Source organism: Pan paniscus, chromosome 7 (assembly GCF_029289425.2).
Source record: "Pan paniscus chromosome 7, NHGRI_mPanPan1-v2.0_pri, whole genome shotgun sequence".
Taxonomy (NCBI): domain Eukaryota; kingdom Metazoa; phylum Chordata; class Mammalia; order Primates; family Hominidae; genus Pan; species Pan paniscus.
This window is the reverse complement of record NC_073256.2, coordinates 156,006,691-156,023,022: the sequence shown is the minus strand read 5'-3', so window position 1 is coordinate 156,023,022 and position 16,332 is coordinate 156,006,691. Positions and strand designations below refer to the sequence as shown.

The 16,332-nt window shown below is 42.1% G+C and overlaps 1 protein-coding gene across 1 annotated transcript in view; it reads left to right on the top strand.

The window, feature by feature from the left end:
- The window catches only part of COL22A1 (collagen type XXII alpha 1 chain), a 326,388-nt gene that overhangs the window by 267,899 nt on the left and 42,157 nt on the right, over positions 1-16,332 (top strand). Inside the window, exons 46-49 of the mRNA XM_008972890.2 lie at positions 133-186; positions 10,032-10,085; positions 11,820-11,873; positions 16,130-16,183. Of these exons, the coding sequence (XP_008971138.2) occupies positions 133-186; positions 10,032-10,085; positions 11,820-11,873; positions 16,130-16,183 (216 nt within the window). The remainder of the gene's footprint in view (positions 1-132; positions 187-10,031; positions 10,086-11,819; positions 11,874-16,129; positions 16,184-16,332) is intronic.

The following is a 16,332-nucleotide window of genomic DNA, read 5'->3' as shown; positions in this document are numbered from 1 at the left end:
AGGGGTAGCTGACGGAAGTCCCAGTGGAAAGTCAGTGAATGGAGGTGCGAGGCTGGTGGCATGGTGATGACCCTGGATGTGGGCCAGATACTCATTCTTGTTTTCTTTTTTTTTCTTGTATCCCTGATACAGGGAGAGGCTGGGCCTCCAGGCCTACCAGGGCCCCCAGGAATAGCTGGACCACAGGTCAGTGAGACTTCATAACCGTCTGCATGGATCTATTCTGCTCATCTCAATGGTTAATCTCAATTTAAGGAAGAGTGATGGCCAGTGTAAAGGAGTGGTTTTAAATCAGAAAACCCCTGTTCTAGGTCTAAGCATGGCACTGACTATCCTATTGACCATGGGCAGGTCACTTCAATGTGTGGAATCCCAGTTGCTCATTTACAAACAACTGCTTGTTGGAAAGTATGAAATGCATGGAAGAATTGGACTGTGTAGGACCTACTGGTTAAGACATGAGTTTTGTGGTCAGACGCCTCCACTTAACTCCCAGTAATGACAAAAATACAAATGGTGTCAGATATTTGTTCAAATGGAATGATATGATACATAAAAAGGACGTGGCACTCAGTTGAAAAATACTAGGAAAGTGCTTTTTGAATGCAAGCGAGCACTGTTATTCTCATGTGAGTGATAAGGCATCTGTCTAAAAGCAGCTCTGTGGCTCTGTGGTTTCCCAAAGCCAGGGAGGCCAGCCTGAGAGAAAGGGGGGTATAATCTCAACCCCAAAATAGGCAGGGAAGCTCTCTGGCTGTCAAAACAAGTGTTCTGGGGCTGGGGCTGTTTGAGCTGTTGGTGGTGTTAGTATTTAGCTCTAAGAAGAAACTGCCTGAGTGCTGGTATGGGAACAGATAGACCCACACCCTCATTCCCTTCCCGCTGTCATTGGTGCTCCCCAGAGTGTGCTCCCTTATCTCTTGTGGCCTCTGTGCTGCTGCAGAATGAACACCTTCCCCACCAACACTCAGGGCCAAATGTGTCCCTGTGTCTCTTCCTGAGGCCTGACTGGACATAGCATGCCTCATCTGGTAGAAGAGGTGGCATAAAATTGTCACTAGGAGAGAAAGCTCAGAAGTCAGTCCTTGGGGTTAGAATTCCATCTCAGCTGTGTGACCTTGGGATAGTTTCTTAACCTTTCTGGCCTTTTGTTTCCTAAAATTAACTAGGGACTATGAAAACTATGAGCCTACAGGCTTATTACTGGGCCAACTGCGGGCAAAATGCTCCCATCAGTGCCTGGTATATTGTATCAACTGAAGAATGACAAAGTATGGCTGTTGTGATACCTCAGTTGTTGTCTCCTTGGTTGAAAAGAATTTAAACAAGAGACACACAGCAAAGGAGATGCAACATCGAGTAATTTATTGCAAAAGAAAAAGAATACTTTGAAAGTTAGGGCAGAATAGACAGTATGCCTGAGAGAGAGAGGATTCAGGGTGGGCTGCTCGTAAGGATGAGATAGCAAAGACCGGCATTAGGGAGACTCCCTTTATGGGAGACTTACATGATTATTCATAAAGAGGTGGGAAGAGGCGTTACTCATAAGCGTGTTCTGAGTGGTCCTCTGGCTGTACATGTGCAGTAGCTGTACATGTTTGTTCGTACGTCACATGTCTCATTAGCATCTTAAATCTCCACCCAGGGGTATGTTTTCTACCATTATAATGAGCAAAGCGTCAGTTTGAGGATGGGCAAAATCAAAGTGCACATGCTCTCTAGAGGGGAAAGTCCCTGCTGAAGATAGCTTTGCGTGGATGAGCTCAATTATAATGTGAATGCTGAGGCTTATTGTGTTGCTTGTACTTACTGTCACCACGGTTGCTGCATCCCAAGAACATGATTACTTCCTTGACTACCTGTCCTGTCTCAGGTCCACAGACTTGGAAAGGAGATCTTTATTTCTCACATAGGATTGCACTTGCGGGCTGTCCATCCCACAGGCTGGGAAGCATAGCCTCCAGCAGAAACCAAGAGCAAGTGCCTCAAGGGAAGGGTAAAAGCAGCAGGAATTTATGCTGAGCAGGCTGGCCAAATGAATATATTTAAAAAGCTATAGGAGAAGTCATGAATCTTTACGGAAGGAGAAACATGTGCATGGGAAATTGAGTTTCATGCCTCATAATGGGTCATGTGTTCAAAAAATGGCAGCATTAGCATGATCCAAGGGTGGAGTTTTTAAAGTTTTGAAACCTCTGACATCAAAAGGTGAAGCAGAAGACATGAAAGCTTTTGACTACACATGCTCTGTGAGTTAGCCAAAACTGGTCCAGAGATGGTGGTCAGTCTGGGAACTCAGTTTTTAAGGATTTTCTGGGTCTCCTTGGCCAAGAGGGGGTCTGTACAGTTGGTTAGGGGGCCTAGGATTTTATTTTTATTTCTCAATTGTAAGTGCTCATTTGACATTAGCTTTTTTAGCCCTTGTGCTCACAGTGGTGGCAGCCGCATATTTAGGGTGAGGATTTGGGAATAAAATTTAAGAAGCCAAAAACCTCAGCAACCTAGATAAATAATACTTTAATGCAATATTTTATAAAATTTAAAAGTAATGCAATCATTTCATGAGGAATAAAATATCAAAATTTAAAATAAAGACATGACCCAACCCTCCACTTGAATGACCTACCTAACTTACTTCTGCCAGATTCCAGCAGTGTCAAATACCTGTGTTCATTTACATTTTGATATTTCAATCATCTTGAGTTATTTTAGATTGACTTTGACTTTTTAAAATATTGCATAGGGGTCAGGCGCGGTGGCTACCACCTGTAATCCCAGCACTTTGGGAGACTGAGGCAGACAGATCACATGAGGACAGGAGTTCAAGACCAGCCTGGCCAACATGGTGGAACCCCATCTCTACTAAAAATACAAAAATTATCCAGGGATGGTTGTGCACATCTGTAATTCCAGCTACTTGGCCAACATGGTGAAACCTCATTTCTACTAAAAACAGAAATTAGCCAGGTGTGGTAGCACAAACCTGTAATCCTAGCTACTTGGGAGGCTGAGGCATAAGAATCGCTTGAACCCGGGAGACAGAGGTTGTAGTGAGTGAAGATTGTGCCACTGCACTCCGGCCTGGGTGACAGAGTGAGACCCTGTCTCAAGAAAAAAAATTTTTAAATATATATATAAAATAATATCCCTATGCAATCCATCTATCTATCTATCTATCTATCTATCTATCTATCTATCTATCTGTCTATATTGCATAGGGATATTATTTCTCTTGGCTTCTCAGCAAGAGGTATTCAGTACCCAAGGTGAGTGATTCACTTTCCTTACCCTAGGCCCAGCCCTGGAAAAGGGTGTTGGCACTGTTATTATGACTGGTAAAAAGCAAGCAAAAAACCAATAATTCTATGTTGTGACAACAGCACCAGCCTTGTGGTATATCAAGATGGAAAACACCCAGGTCTCCCAGACCCTAGCTGACAGCTTAAGACGTCTAGCGATCATGACCCGGGGACTGTGAAGATTTAGATGGTTTTGACAGAGGCAAGACTCCTGCATCAGGAGTTATAGATATCAGATCTCAGTGCAGATAGAACAAGAGATTTGCCCGGGGCAGTGTTAGATTGAAAGGTATCAGGAAAGTGTAGCATCTTCAAATGTTGGAGCTCCTTACTGGGCATGACCTTCTCTTTCTGGGATCGCCAGCTGAGGCCAAGCTTCTTGCCGTGTAATTTCAAATTTTAACTGATCCTTAAGTAACCTTTGCTGTCAACTTGCTGGCTGCTGGGCTTAGCCTCTGCTGAGGAGGAATTGCCTTTTTTTTTTTTTTTAAGATAGAGTCTTGCTCTGTTGCCCAGGCTGGAGTGCAGTGGTGCAATCTCAGCTCACTGCAACTTCCACCTCCCAGGTTCAAGCGATTCTCCTGCCTCAGCCCCCTGAGTAGCTGGGACTACAGGTGCATGCCACTACATCCAGCTAATTTTTGTATTTTTAGTAGAGATGGGGTTTCACCATGTTGGTCAGGCTGGTCTCAAACTCCTGACCTCTTGATCTGCCCGCCTTGGCTTCCCAAAGTGCTGCGATTACAGGCATGAGCCACCGCACCCGGCTAGAATTGTCTTTATTCAAAGAAGTAAAATCATATCAATTAAACAGATAAGGAGTTAGCTCCATTAAGTATGGACTGTTTTCTCCTTCAGCCCAAGCCTGCATACAGTGCTGATGTTTTCAGTAACAGCCCTGCTTTTGTTCCCTTATAATTTGCTTCAACGGAGGGTTTGCTCCTTTAAATATTCTGAGAACAGAAAGCTTCCATCCAGAAAAAAAGAACAACAATTAGTGCTGCATCTGAAATACAGGGGTTCTTCTTGCTCCATTTAGGAGCAGATGGTGACTCCAACCATGAGAAGTCCTTGGGGCATGTGGTCTAACCCTGCATGATGAGCCCCAGGCAGTTGCGTTGGGCAGAGTGCTCAGTGTTCCAAGGAGCAGGTTACTATTTCGTGCAATTGTCAGCATGATGCTAGGAGGCAGAGCTGTTGTTTCACTTTACAGATGAGGAAACTAAGGTTTAACAAGATTAAATGCCACAGCTACGAAACTAGCGGGTGGTATAACTGGGGTTGACTACTAGTAGTCCAACTTCAGTACCCTGAGTAGTTACTGTCTTGTCGTACTCCTTAGTAACAGCTGATACCAACACCAGCACCCAGGACAGCTCCTAATGGGGTGCAATGCTTTAGTCTACACTATATCTGCTAATGCTCCACTATATCTGCAATAGCTGCCCCTTGTCACCACTTATTGTTGAGAAAATGCATCACAGAAGGGTTAAATGTGTCCTCTGAGGACTCAGTCTATTGTGGTTCTTGGCTTGAAACCCAAGCCAGCTTCTATGCTTGTCATTTACCCCACACTACTTTCCAGAAAATAGAAAGACTGTTTCATTTCCTCTCTGTTCAACTTCATTTATCAAACAGTATCTCCACTAGACTTGGGGATGTGAAGATGAGTTTGTAAACTGAAAATGCTACCCCTGATGGAGTACTTACAATCATTGTCAGCATCCTTTCATAACCAAAGGCTCTGGGCATTCATTGGTCTCCTGCACTGCCAAGAGGGTTTGGTTCCTTTGTTTGCAGTTGCAATGCAGCATCGGGGAAGTAACTTCCCCAAGATTTATCTTACAGATTTGCAGCTGCTGTCTTCAGTGGCCAGCATGAGGAGGTTCATGCCACACGGTCAACTACAGAGCTCCATTCTAGGACTTTGAACTCACATAAAACACTGACTTTAACATATAGGGTCTGGAGATCGTTGCTGCAGTTGTGGTTATGATCCCTGTAAAGGAGGAAGAAGCAACAAGATGGTAACCACAGCAATGACCCTGGGAGCATGTATTCTACAGAGTCAGACGTAAACACCTTGTTTGGGTTGGAAATGATGACTATTCTGTCCCCTACAAAAAGCGTTTTTATTTCCTTCTTCTAGCATGTTCACCAACCAGTAATAGGACCTAAAGGGGGCCTGGCATGGACCCAGAGACACCCAATGAGCAAAAGTCCTCATTTGGAGGGTATGGATGACTCCGAGGAGGCAGAGATAATACCTGCTGCCATTGGCACTACCCGAAAAAGCCTTGGGATTCCCATCCTGCCCAGAAAATAACCCAGAGCCACTTACTCCATGTTCTTTCCTAGAGCAGAAAATTCTTTCCATCTGTAACTGCCACAGTTCTGAAAGATTCTCACCAAGCATCACCTTAACAGTTTCCTTTCAAGTCAGGAGGTATAGAGAGAGGTCAGATATGGGCCATTCCTTTCGTAGCCTGATGCTGTGCAGAGAAGAAAGACCTACAAGCTTGCAGCGAACACTTAGGTATGTCTGATGGAGGCAGGAAGCCAACAAGGGCTGTGGGCACAGGCCTGGGCTTTGGAAGCCGGTGGTCCTCAACCCGCTTTGCCTCTTATTAGCTGAGTGAATTTTCCTTGCTAATTATAGGACTTGAGCATTTATTATTATCTGAACCTTGGGTCCCTCATTGGTACCTTGGGTCCCTCATCTGAAAAAGAATTGTACAATCTGTCTCATAATGAGAATGCGAGAACTGAACAAGGGGGAATTTACAAATCACAGCAGGTAGGAAGCATTTAATACATGTAACTGCAAGCGGTCCTCATAATACTTGCTTCATTTGAGTTAACAACCACAACAAATTGTCAGTAGAAGAGTAAACGACTGAAAGAAAACTAACACCATGGAACAAGGGGTAACCTGTGAAGGCCACCTGGAGGAGGTAGGATTTTAGTTGCCACCTGGAGGAGGCAGGATTTTAATTGCATTGGAGGGTTAGTTAGGAATTTACCAGCTATTGGTGGAGAAAGGTTTTCCAAGCAGGACAACAGCATGTAAAAGTTTAGGAGAAGGGTTTGTTCTGAGAGTCGTAGAGAGTTACTAACTTGGGAAAGTTTAGTCCCTGCCCTCAAAAGTTTGAAAACCTTTTGAGAAAATTGCCTGTTCAGTGTGTTCATGAAGGACAGCACTCTTAGAGCAATTCCTGGTATGAATGTACCTTCCGAATGATTGTTTTATCATGTGCTTAGCACATGATGGTTCTGGAAAAATGTAATTAAAAACAAAATCTCCCAACTCAGAGAGGTTTTCCACGAAGGTAGAAGAGAAAGAAAACAATTTTATTATTGAATAGCATTAAACCAGAATGTGATTTGCATTACAGACAATATGCTAAGAGATTGCAAAGACTGAAAGAAATCTTACTCTTTTAGATAGCCAAGCTGATACAACCACCTATCACATACGTGTTGTCAAGATAAGCAATAACTAGTCCTCAAGTGAGAGGATTTAATGACACCGCATGTCTTTCCTAGATTCACCTGGTAATTGCGGTAGCCGTCTGTGTGTCTGTATTAACTAATTGACCTCATTCAAAGCAAAGGTAAACTTCTCACATCTTCATGGCGGGAAATAGATTTGCAACTTGGAGCCAGGCATCTGCTGAAGTTGGGCTTGAACATCTGCTGAAGTTCAGTTTCACAGGAACTGGGAGATAGATAGGAATACTATCTCTTTGCTGATTCTATTTCAAAGAGATCGTTCCTAGGTCCTTCAGAAAGACATTGCTGAGTTCCTGGGTCACAAAGCTAGCAAAAGTCTCATTTAGCTTTTAAAAGTATTTGCATACCTTTCAAAGAGACCCCCCCTCAAAAAAAAACTAACAATAACAAGTTTTCAAAAGTAAGTGTTTTCAGTAAACCGAGTAGGGCGAAGTTTCTTTCCTTATTTTCAACAGGGGGAATTAAGCCCTTGAAATGACTCTTTAATAAACCTCTTCTGAAGAGGACTAAATATGAATTCCCAGTGCACATGGTTTTTATCTGTTTCATTGATTGTTATATATCCAGTGTATAGAAAGCTGTCTGGCCTATGCTCAGCATGGTCAGTCAGTCTTTCTGACTATAAATCCAGTGCACTTGACATCTTGAATCCTGTTGGATAAGGCATCATGTTCTAGGAAAATAGCCGGAAAAGTAATTTGGGCAGAGAAAGCCAGCTTGGATATTTGATCATCAGACAAATGGATCTGGATTAGATTCCAGACCTTGCTTTCTATAAGCTGTGTGAGCTCAGGTGAATGACTGAACCTGTCTGGTCTTCAGATTTATTATCTAACACTCTGATAATAAGCCCTACCTCAGAGAGTAGACTTACTGGCTCAATAAGAGAATAAAGACATATTAAATATTTTTGCATCAGTTCAGGATATAAACAAGGAAATATATGTAATGGGATATCATGTGGGAAGCCTTGGCAGAGTTCCTGGAAGAGTCGGGGCTCTGTAAATGTCAGCGCCCTTCTCTGGAAGGAAGTGAGTCAGGCTTGGGGGTGGGTGTGTTTGCTTTGATCCCTGACCTACGTTGGAGTAGGAGACAGGGACAACTGTGGAGATCCTTGAGCTGCTGACATTTTCATTGTTGCAACATGAATGTTGAAACTAGTCTAAACCCAGACTGAAGACTGGAATTTGAAAGGAAGCCATTTACTTTTAAGGCAATTGTCCTAAATGTTAAGGAAGCAGTGGGCTAATCTGTGTCACTTCTTTTCATTGATTACAACATGATCTGCAGAGGGTGTGATGGCTTTATTTAGATTTAGAAACAGTAAAAATAATTACGTGGAAAAATGTCAGAAGAAATGCTTTCTCTCTGACTCCATTTTTTTTCTCTTCTAAACAATGATATTTAGCACTTCACAGATATGAGCTCACCTAACCCTGCCAATATATCACAGAGAGAGAGGGGGGATTATTAGGTAGTCACTGTCATCAGTGGTCTGCTGAGGTGGTAGAACAGTCTGGATTGAAAGAGGGCTGGACTTGATGTTTCCATGAGAGAATTGTGGGGCACTGGACCCCCTGAAGGACCCTCCTAGATGGACCTGCCCCTCATCCTTTATTTACTAGATGAACAAACTGAGACCAGAGAGTGGACATGATATGCTTAAGAATGCAAAGTTAAGGGGTGACAGGCATAGAACCACAACCAAGATTGACCTACAGTCACAAACCTATTTAGTGCATAATGCATTCTTTTAAAGGAATTGAAATGTTTTTGTTTTAAAAACATTTTGCTGAAACACACTTATTAACACAATAAAGGCAGAGCTAAGGTAGATAATAGTTAAAGAATTGGAACCTTTGGATGTTACTTTCTTGGGTGGTCTGTGAAAAGTATTTTTGGTAGGTTGTATATTTTGAGCATCTTGATGACCATGATGATGATGACAATGGCAATAATGATGACAATGATGATGAGGAGGATGATGGTGATGACAATAGTCGTGGTGTTGTTGATCATTATGATGTAGACGATGATGGTGAAGATGAGGATGATGACGGTGATGGAAACAGTGATGATAATAGCTCTGGTGGTGCTGATGTTGATGGTGATCATGATTATGATAGTGATTATGGTGATGATGGTTATGGAATAATAATGATGGTGATGGTGATGATAATGATCATGATGATCATCATGGTGATACTGACAATGAGAATGATGATAGCTAATGTTTTTTTGAGAGCTAACACACAACCTGTCATAAGTCTAAGCACTTTGTATATTTTAGGTCATTTAACTCTCACAGTAACCCCATGACAAAGATACTATTTTATGATTCTCATTTTAGAAGTAAGAAGACAGAGAGTTTAAGTATCTTGTCCAATGACACACAGTTAGCAAGTGGCAAAATAAAGAAGATAATAATTATGACTAAGATTTATTGAGCTTTTATTGTGTTCTGGGCTGTATGCCAAGTGTTTCCCATTTGTTATTTTATTCTCTGACATTTTCACAGGGAAGGCATCATTGTTTTCTTGTTCTTGTAGGTTACAAAACAAACGAACAACTTGAGCAGTTTTAGTGAAGTGGCTCCTCAAAGTCTCACAGCTAGTAAGGGAGGGAGCAAGGAACTTATGTATGGATAAATTCTTCCAAAGCTTCCCGTTTGGTGCTGCTGCTCCTGCTGGCCACCATCTAAACTTCTCCTTCTCCCTCACCCTCACACCTGTTCTGCAAGGCCTGCAGACCCTGGGTTTATTCTGCCTCTTTTCCTGCCACTCCTGGAACACCACTTGTTTTTAACTGACCCTTTTCTCTATAGCCTGGACCACTAGCCTATCCCACACTATACCCACAGCTAGAACCTAGGACAATTTCACATCCTTTTAATGGTTTCCAGTGCCTACAACTAAATCTAACATCAGATGTTGACATGCAAGGCTCTCAACGAAATGAGCCCTGCCTGCCTCCCTGGCCCCTTTCCTGCTGCCCGCTCTCCAACCGCATACCCCAAATCCCAGTTAAGCCATTTTATCACACATCCTCAACCAGGCCCTGTTTCTATCTATCTGCTGCCACCGTACCTGAGCTACCACAGGAACTTGATAAGAGATTTTTGGAGAATTAATGAATGGATGAATGAATGCATGAAAATGATTTTTGTTTTCCTATTAAAATTTCCAGTGACATCTTTCTTTTCTTTTTTTTCCTTTCAAGGGAAGTCAAGGAGAACGTGGTGCAGATGGTGAGGTTGGACAGAAAGGTGATCAGGTAAAAATTTACTTTATAAGGAACCATTCACCCTGAGGAAGGAGCACTGTTTCTCCCAGGTGGCTTCCATTGTACAATGTCATTCTTTGTCTCTTCTTTGCCTGTAGCAGGATTTTTTAAAATCTCATTTTTATGGTTTTCATCTTGGTATCTCTGGTTCACTCTAAGTGCCCTCTCTCCCTCAATTATTGGAGAAGCCTCCCTGCCTTGCCTTGCCTTGCCTTGCCTTGCCTTGCCTTGCCTTGCCTTGCCTTTCCTTTCCTTTCCTTTCCTTTCCTTTCCTTTCCTTTCCTTTCCTTTCCTTTCCTTTCCTTTCTTCCTTCTCTTTTCTTTCTTTTTGTACTATTTTACCTTTACTTTTTTTTTCACTGAAATGGACACTCATTACAAAATTCCCCCTTCTTCCCTCCCATCATCTCAATTAACTGTTGCCTGGCTCTCTTGCTGCTAGCTGAAATGCTTCACAGATACTCCATGCTCTGATCAGATCAGTGCCCATCCAGGCCTGCTGGACCACTGCTCCTAATGTGCTATAGGATGGTACCAATAAGGGCTCACTGCTCTCTCTGTGGATCTGAGCATGGCCTACCTATCATCCTCTATCCAGCACAACCAGCTGATTTCTGCCCAGTCCAATTCTACCACCCTTCCTGCCAACGGAAATGACTGTTATCCTTCTGCTTTGCTGCTGTCATCCTTTTCCCTGTTCTCTTTTCTCTCCTCTCCCAGCTGCCCTCCCCTTTACTTCTCCCTCTCTTCTGCATCTCACAGCCAGTGCTCATTGTCAGCCAATTCCATGCCAGGCACTGCACCTGGCTCTGAGATCTGGAATGACTCGCAGACAAACTCCTGACCTCACTGGGCTTGCAGTTCAGTGAGGGCATGAGGGACATGAACGAGTAACCCACAGGCAGTGAGATGAGAGCAGTGCTCAAAGTCTGAATGAGCTCCTTGGCTAAAATCTCTTCTGTATTTGGAAAAACAAAATGTGTTTGGATTATTCTTATGAGAATGACTTATCAAAGGCAATGTACTCTACATTGAATGGTGTAGCCTGTGGTTTCAGTGGTAAGGCTTGGAGGTGGAGGGCAGAGAAATCATTTGTTTCTTGGTGGTTTGTTTGGTTTCATAACATTGTTGTACAAGACTAAGTGTTAGATTCCAAGCTTTGTTCTATAACTTTTTCAGCTCATTCTATAATATGCAATAGACTCCTCTACACATGGAGAAACAAATCTCTTGCTTAAAATAACTGTAATATTGCCAGAATATGGAGGCTGTAATTCAGTTAACCTAACCATTTCCATTGTGTACATTGTGTTTCTGTGCATTTATTTGTTTTTTATGTTTTTATTATGAAACACTTCAAGCATATCTAAAGAATAAAGACTGTAATAAAATGAACATTTATGTACCCTGCACTTAACCACAACAGCTTTCAATTATTATGGCCCCTCTTGTTTTCATTTATGTCCTCAACCATTTCTCCACACCCCCTGCCCACACATTATTTTGAAGCAAATCCGCTTTCAGGACATGTTTGTTTTTATAAATGTTGTCAGTTATTATTGAGATATATAAAAAGAAGTCCCTTTTATTGTCAGTGTCTTTAAGCAAAATTGTTAGTAGGGTTGGAAGGTGGATTCTGTTATTGTTTTCTGAAATTTGATATTTGCACAAAGTAAAAAGTATTTTTCAAGTCATTTTAAAGAATTGCATCTTGTGTTTTCCTAGGGTCATCCTGGAGTTCCAGGTTTCATGGGGCCCCCAGGGAACCCTGGGCCACCAGTAAGTAATCATCTTTAATCCCCTCCTCTTTTGGCCTTGACATTTGAATGCACATCTCAACTCACCAGGCATGGTATGACACTGAGCATATCTCTCATTTTAAGGGATGGCCCAACACCCAAAAGGTGACAGAGTTGTCCTAAAAATGCAAGTCCCACAGGCATGTGGGGGAAAGTGCAGACGGTCTGGAGTAGGCTTGATGGACCATGCAATTAGAGTGATGTTGGGACTGGGGGACATTGGCAAAGACAGACAGACTTCTTTTTTCAAACTGAGCTTTGGTGGGTAGGAAGCTAGTATTTCAAGATTATGATGGCAAGCAAAGAAGGTAGAAAATGAGAAATTGTAAGCAGCTTTCCCCATGTTTTGGGGAGCCTGTCTTGATATTATCTCAATGATCTCCACTGGGCCCCCTGAGCAAATGTTCTCTCTGCTTTTACAGTAGCTGTAGCCTTGACATTGACTGGTGCCCTTCTCACCATTTCCCTCTGCCTTCAGTGTAGGCTGCCCATAGATTAGTCATGTTCCTCCTCTGATCAGAGTCCACTGCTGTTGCAGCCCACATATCCATCATGGGTAGCCATGGCAACAGGCACTGGAAATTAGTGTTCCTGCCAAGCCCAGGACCAGTCCCCTGGGATTTCCCATGGGTTCCACATGAGACCCTTGTCCCAGACCTTGCAAGGAGAGGATTTCTGGAATGAGTGAAAGACCACCGAAAAGGATCCCCCTTCAAATAGGAAATACCCTGTTTGAAAGTATAGTGAAAAGAGGTTCAGTTAGGAGTATAAATTTAAAATATATGAAATTAAGCTTGCTTTGTCATCTTTTTAAACAACTCAACTTCTAGTTGTTAACTGTGTGTTAATTAGTGGAATAAATTAAGTTGTTTTAAGTGTATATTTTCAATAAAATCCGATGAAAGCATGACATGGCATCTTTCACTTCATGTTGACTTTTAGAGCAAACTCACAAAAAGGTAAATTATCTACAAAAGCACTATTCAGTTTCCCAGAAAGCCTACTTTAAGTCTTTAATATTCAACACATTTTCCTCCGAAGCGCCTTTGATGTTAATATTATTTTTAATTTCTCAGCCTCACATCTTACCTGGCCCAACTCTGCCATGTGCACATTTGTGAAGGATATTGTAGGGAATTTATCAGTTTGCTGTCATTTAACTTCACAAAATTCTATAATTCTTTCAAGGCTTATAATTTCATTTAGTAGTTGCTTTGCACTGTATTTGAATATTATTGGATTTTGTAGCATCTGACAATCAGCAAAAAGAGAAACTGATAATGATGCTGATACAATCAGTAGTAGGGAGAGGTGTTAGTGTTAAGCAAAGAGGGGCATTTGAGAGGTAACTAATTTTACTTAAAAAATAGTTTATTCACGAATAATTGTATATTATGATGACATTAGCTTCCTTAATGACATTGTGCTCCTTAACAGCTGAGGATCTCAGAAAATGAATAACGGATTACAGCCTCATCTCCACTCCACCCTGGTAGTTCCAAACCCCATAACATGTTCCCAATGAAACCAAAATCCTGATCTGTTCTCACTGGAAACTGCAATAAGTTAGAACTCTATGACTGCTGTAGGAAATGACTCCTGGCTTATTATTCTGATGCTAGATGATGTATTGGAGGCCCAGAAACAATCATAATCAGAAGCCAGCTTGTCTGTCTCCAGCTGATTAATGCTTTCAATTCACTTGGCAGATGTTTATTGAGCTTCTATTTTGTGTCGTGCCTTGTACTGTTAATAGCCTGTGAGAATGGATGCTGAGGCAGCTGCCTGTTTAGGTTCAGCAGCCAATCATGCAGAAGCAACTCCACAGCAGAAAATTAACCTTTCTGGTCATGTATGCATTGTTTTAGTTTTGCTGTTTGTTGTTGCTTGTTTTCAAGTGCTTATTAATTGTCAGGCCCTGTTGGAAATATGCAGGGATATGGGTAGCGAGCTGACAAAGCCCTTTCTTTTAGTATTTTCTGGTGCTCAGTCAGCATCCTTATTCCAGATAAAACACTTACCCCATCCCCATAAGCAGTAGGGAATTTTTTTTTCAACTTGGCAAGATTCCAGACTCTAGGATGCCAGAAGCTTTTTATCAAAGTTAGGTGGAAAAATCTAGATTTGTTATATTAGCTTTGGACTAGATATTTAATTAAAGCATGAACCTTAGGCTACTTGTTAAAATATTATCACTATCCCTTTATTTCATGAACATTTACTGGGTCCCTACCTAGTAGAAGTGATAGAGACAAATCTAATTGCACCCTGCCCCAGGAGTTTGTCATACATGGAAAATAAGACAGGTCTTCTACAGTTATATCAAATTTCCTTGAGATCCAAGACCATGATGTAGTCATTTTTATATCTCTAAAATTTGGCTTGTACCTAGTACAGTTTAGGCACTTGATAAAAGTATGCAACAATTAAATAAAGGCTGCTGGAAAGACATCAATAGAGTACAGTGGGAACTTGCTTATTTATGCTTTTATATTTAGTTAATATCTGCAGGATTCCTTGTTGTGGGTGGACAATAGACACTTATATTCATGGAAGGTCCCTATTGGACAGCCCTTAGCATTTCTCTGGTGCTAACTCCTTATGTGTCATGAATTCCATTTTCTCAACAACCCATGTAAAATAGGTGCTGTTCTTTTCCTTCATTTTACAAAGGAACTGAAATACAGAGGGGTCAAGTAAGTTTCCTAGGCTTATACAGCTGTTCAGTGGAGAAATGGGATATGGGCTCAGGAACTCTGACTCTAAGAGGCTGCACTCTTAACCAATACCCTCTCTTCTGTGCCTAGCACCTTGTAAGCATTGCCGCATTACTCCTCCCCTTCCTAATGGCATGTGCGATTTCCAGCCTTTCACTGTGAAGGAAACTAAAGTTTAGAGATGTTACATGACTCAACCAAAGCTAGTAAGAGGCACATGTGTGAATTTGTCTAAAGAACTGCTGCCTTCATAACCCAGTCAGTACAACTTCTAATTCACTCATTTATTCAAGAATATTGATTATTTACTATATCCCAGGTACTGTTTTAGTTCCAATGAGGAACTAAATTTAGTGTTCCAATGAGGAACACTAAATAAATAAGAAATCAATAAACACTAGCATGTCAGATTTTTGCAGGTGCTATGGAGGAAGGTAGACAGAAAAGGGACCTCCCCAGGGCAGGGATGATGAAGGGTAGGTCTTTCAGTTTTGGGTCTGGTAGGCAGAAAACCTTTCACTGAGAAGCTGATATCTGAGCTAAGACCTGCAGGATGGGAGGATATGAGGCCTGTGCATATGTGAGGGACTAGAATGTAGGGGGAAGAAACAGCATATGCAAGAGTCCCCAGCAAAAGTGTGCCTGGAGCTCACTTTGAGCTGCTTGCTCGGCTGCATAGAAGTCTTCTTCCATTCATCCATCTGTGCATCTCTTCACCCTTGAGTTGACACAGCAATTGCCTTCCTAATCTCCTGGAAGATAAATCGAGTTGTCCATTTATTACTTTTTGTCCTGAAATGTTGCCTGATATTAGCTGAAAATGCCCATCCTGAAGTGAGTTCATTTACTGTTTTCAAAGGGGTGACTGCCTGGCTAATGCATTGGCCCATCCTAAAATGTGGATGCTATTCTCTGAACATCATGTATTCCCAGAGAATAGCTCAGCGTGATGAAGAGGCAGAAGCACATTTGAAATATTTATGGTTCAGGAAGCTAGGAAGGGGCACAGAATGTAAGATCTGTGTGTTGCTATATTAGGATGTTTTTACATTGCTACAAAGAAATACCTGAGGTTGAATAATTTATAAAGAAAAGAGGTTTTATTGGCTCAGTTCTGTAGACTGTACAAGCATGATACCAGCATCTTCTTGACTTCTGATGAGACCGCAGGGAACTTCCCACCATAGAGGAAGGCCAGGTGTGTCACATGGCAGGAGCAGAAGCAAGAGAGTAAGCGTGGGGAGGTCCTAGACTTCTAAACAACCAGATCTTGCATGAACTGAGTGGGGGCTCACTTATCACCAAGGGGATTGTGCTAAACCATTCGTGAGAGATCTGTCTCCATGATTCAGTCACCTCCCACCAGGGCCCACCTACAATATTGGGAATCACATTTCAACATGGGATTTGGAGGGGACAGATAACCAACCATATCAACTGCTTTGTATTCAAAGCAGAGGGTGCTAATGATCTCTGTCTAGATGCACAAGAAACCAGCTTTCTGCCTTGTCTTTTTTAGGGGGCAGATGGAATTGCGGGAGCTGCTGGACCACCAGGAATCCAAGGGTCACCTGTAAGTTCCTCAGGGAATGGGATCTGTTTTTAATCTGTCTTTAGCCTTTCTGGAACCCCAAGTGTTTGCCAATTCTGTTCTTGTCCTGTGTGCCTCCTGTGGCTCACATATTTTTGAGGTTCTGTTCACTACAAGTCTTGCAATGAAAC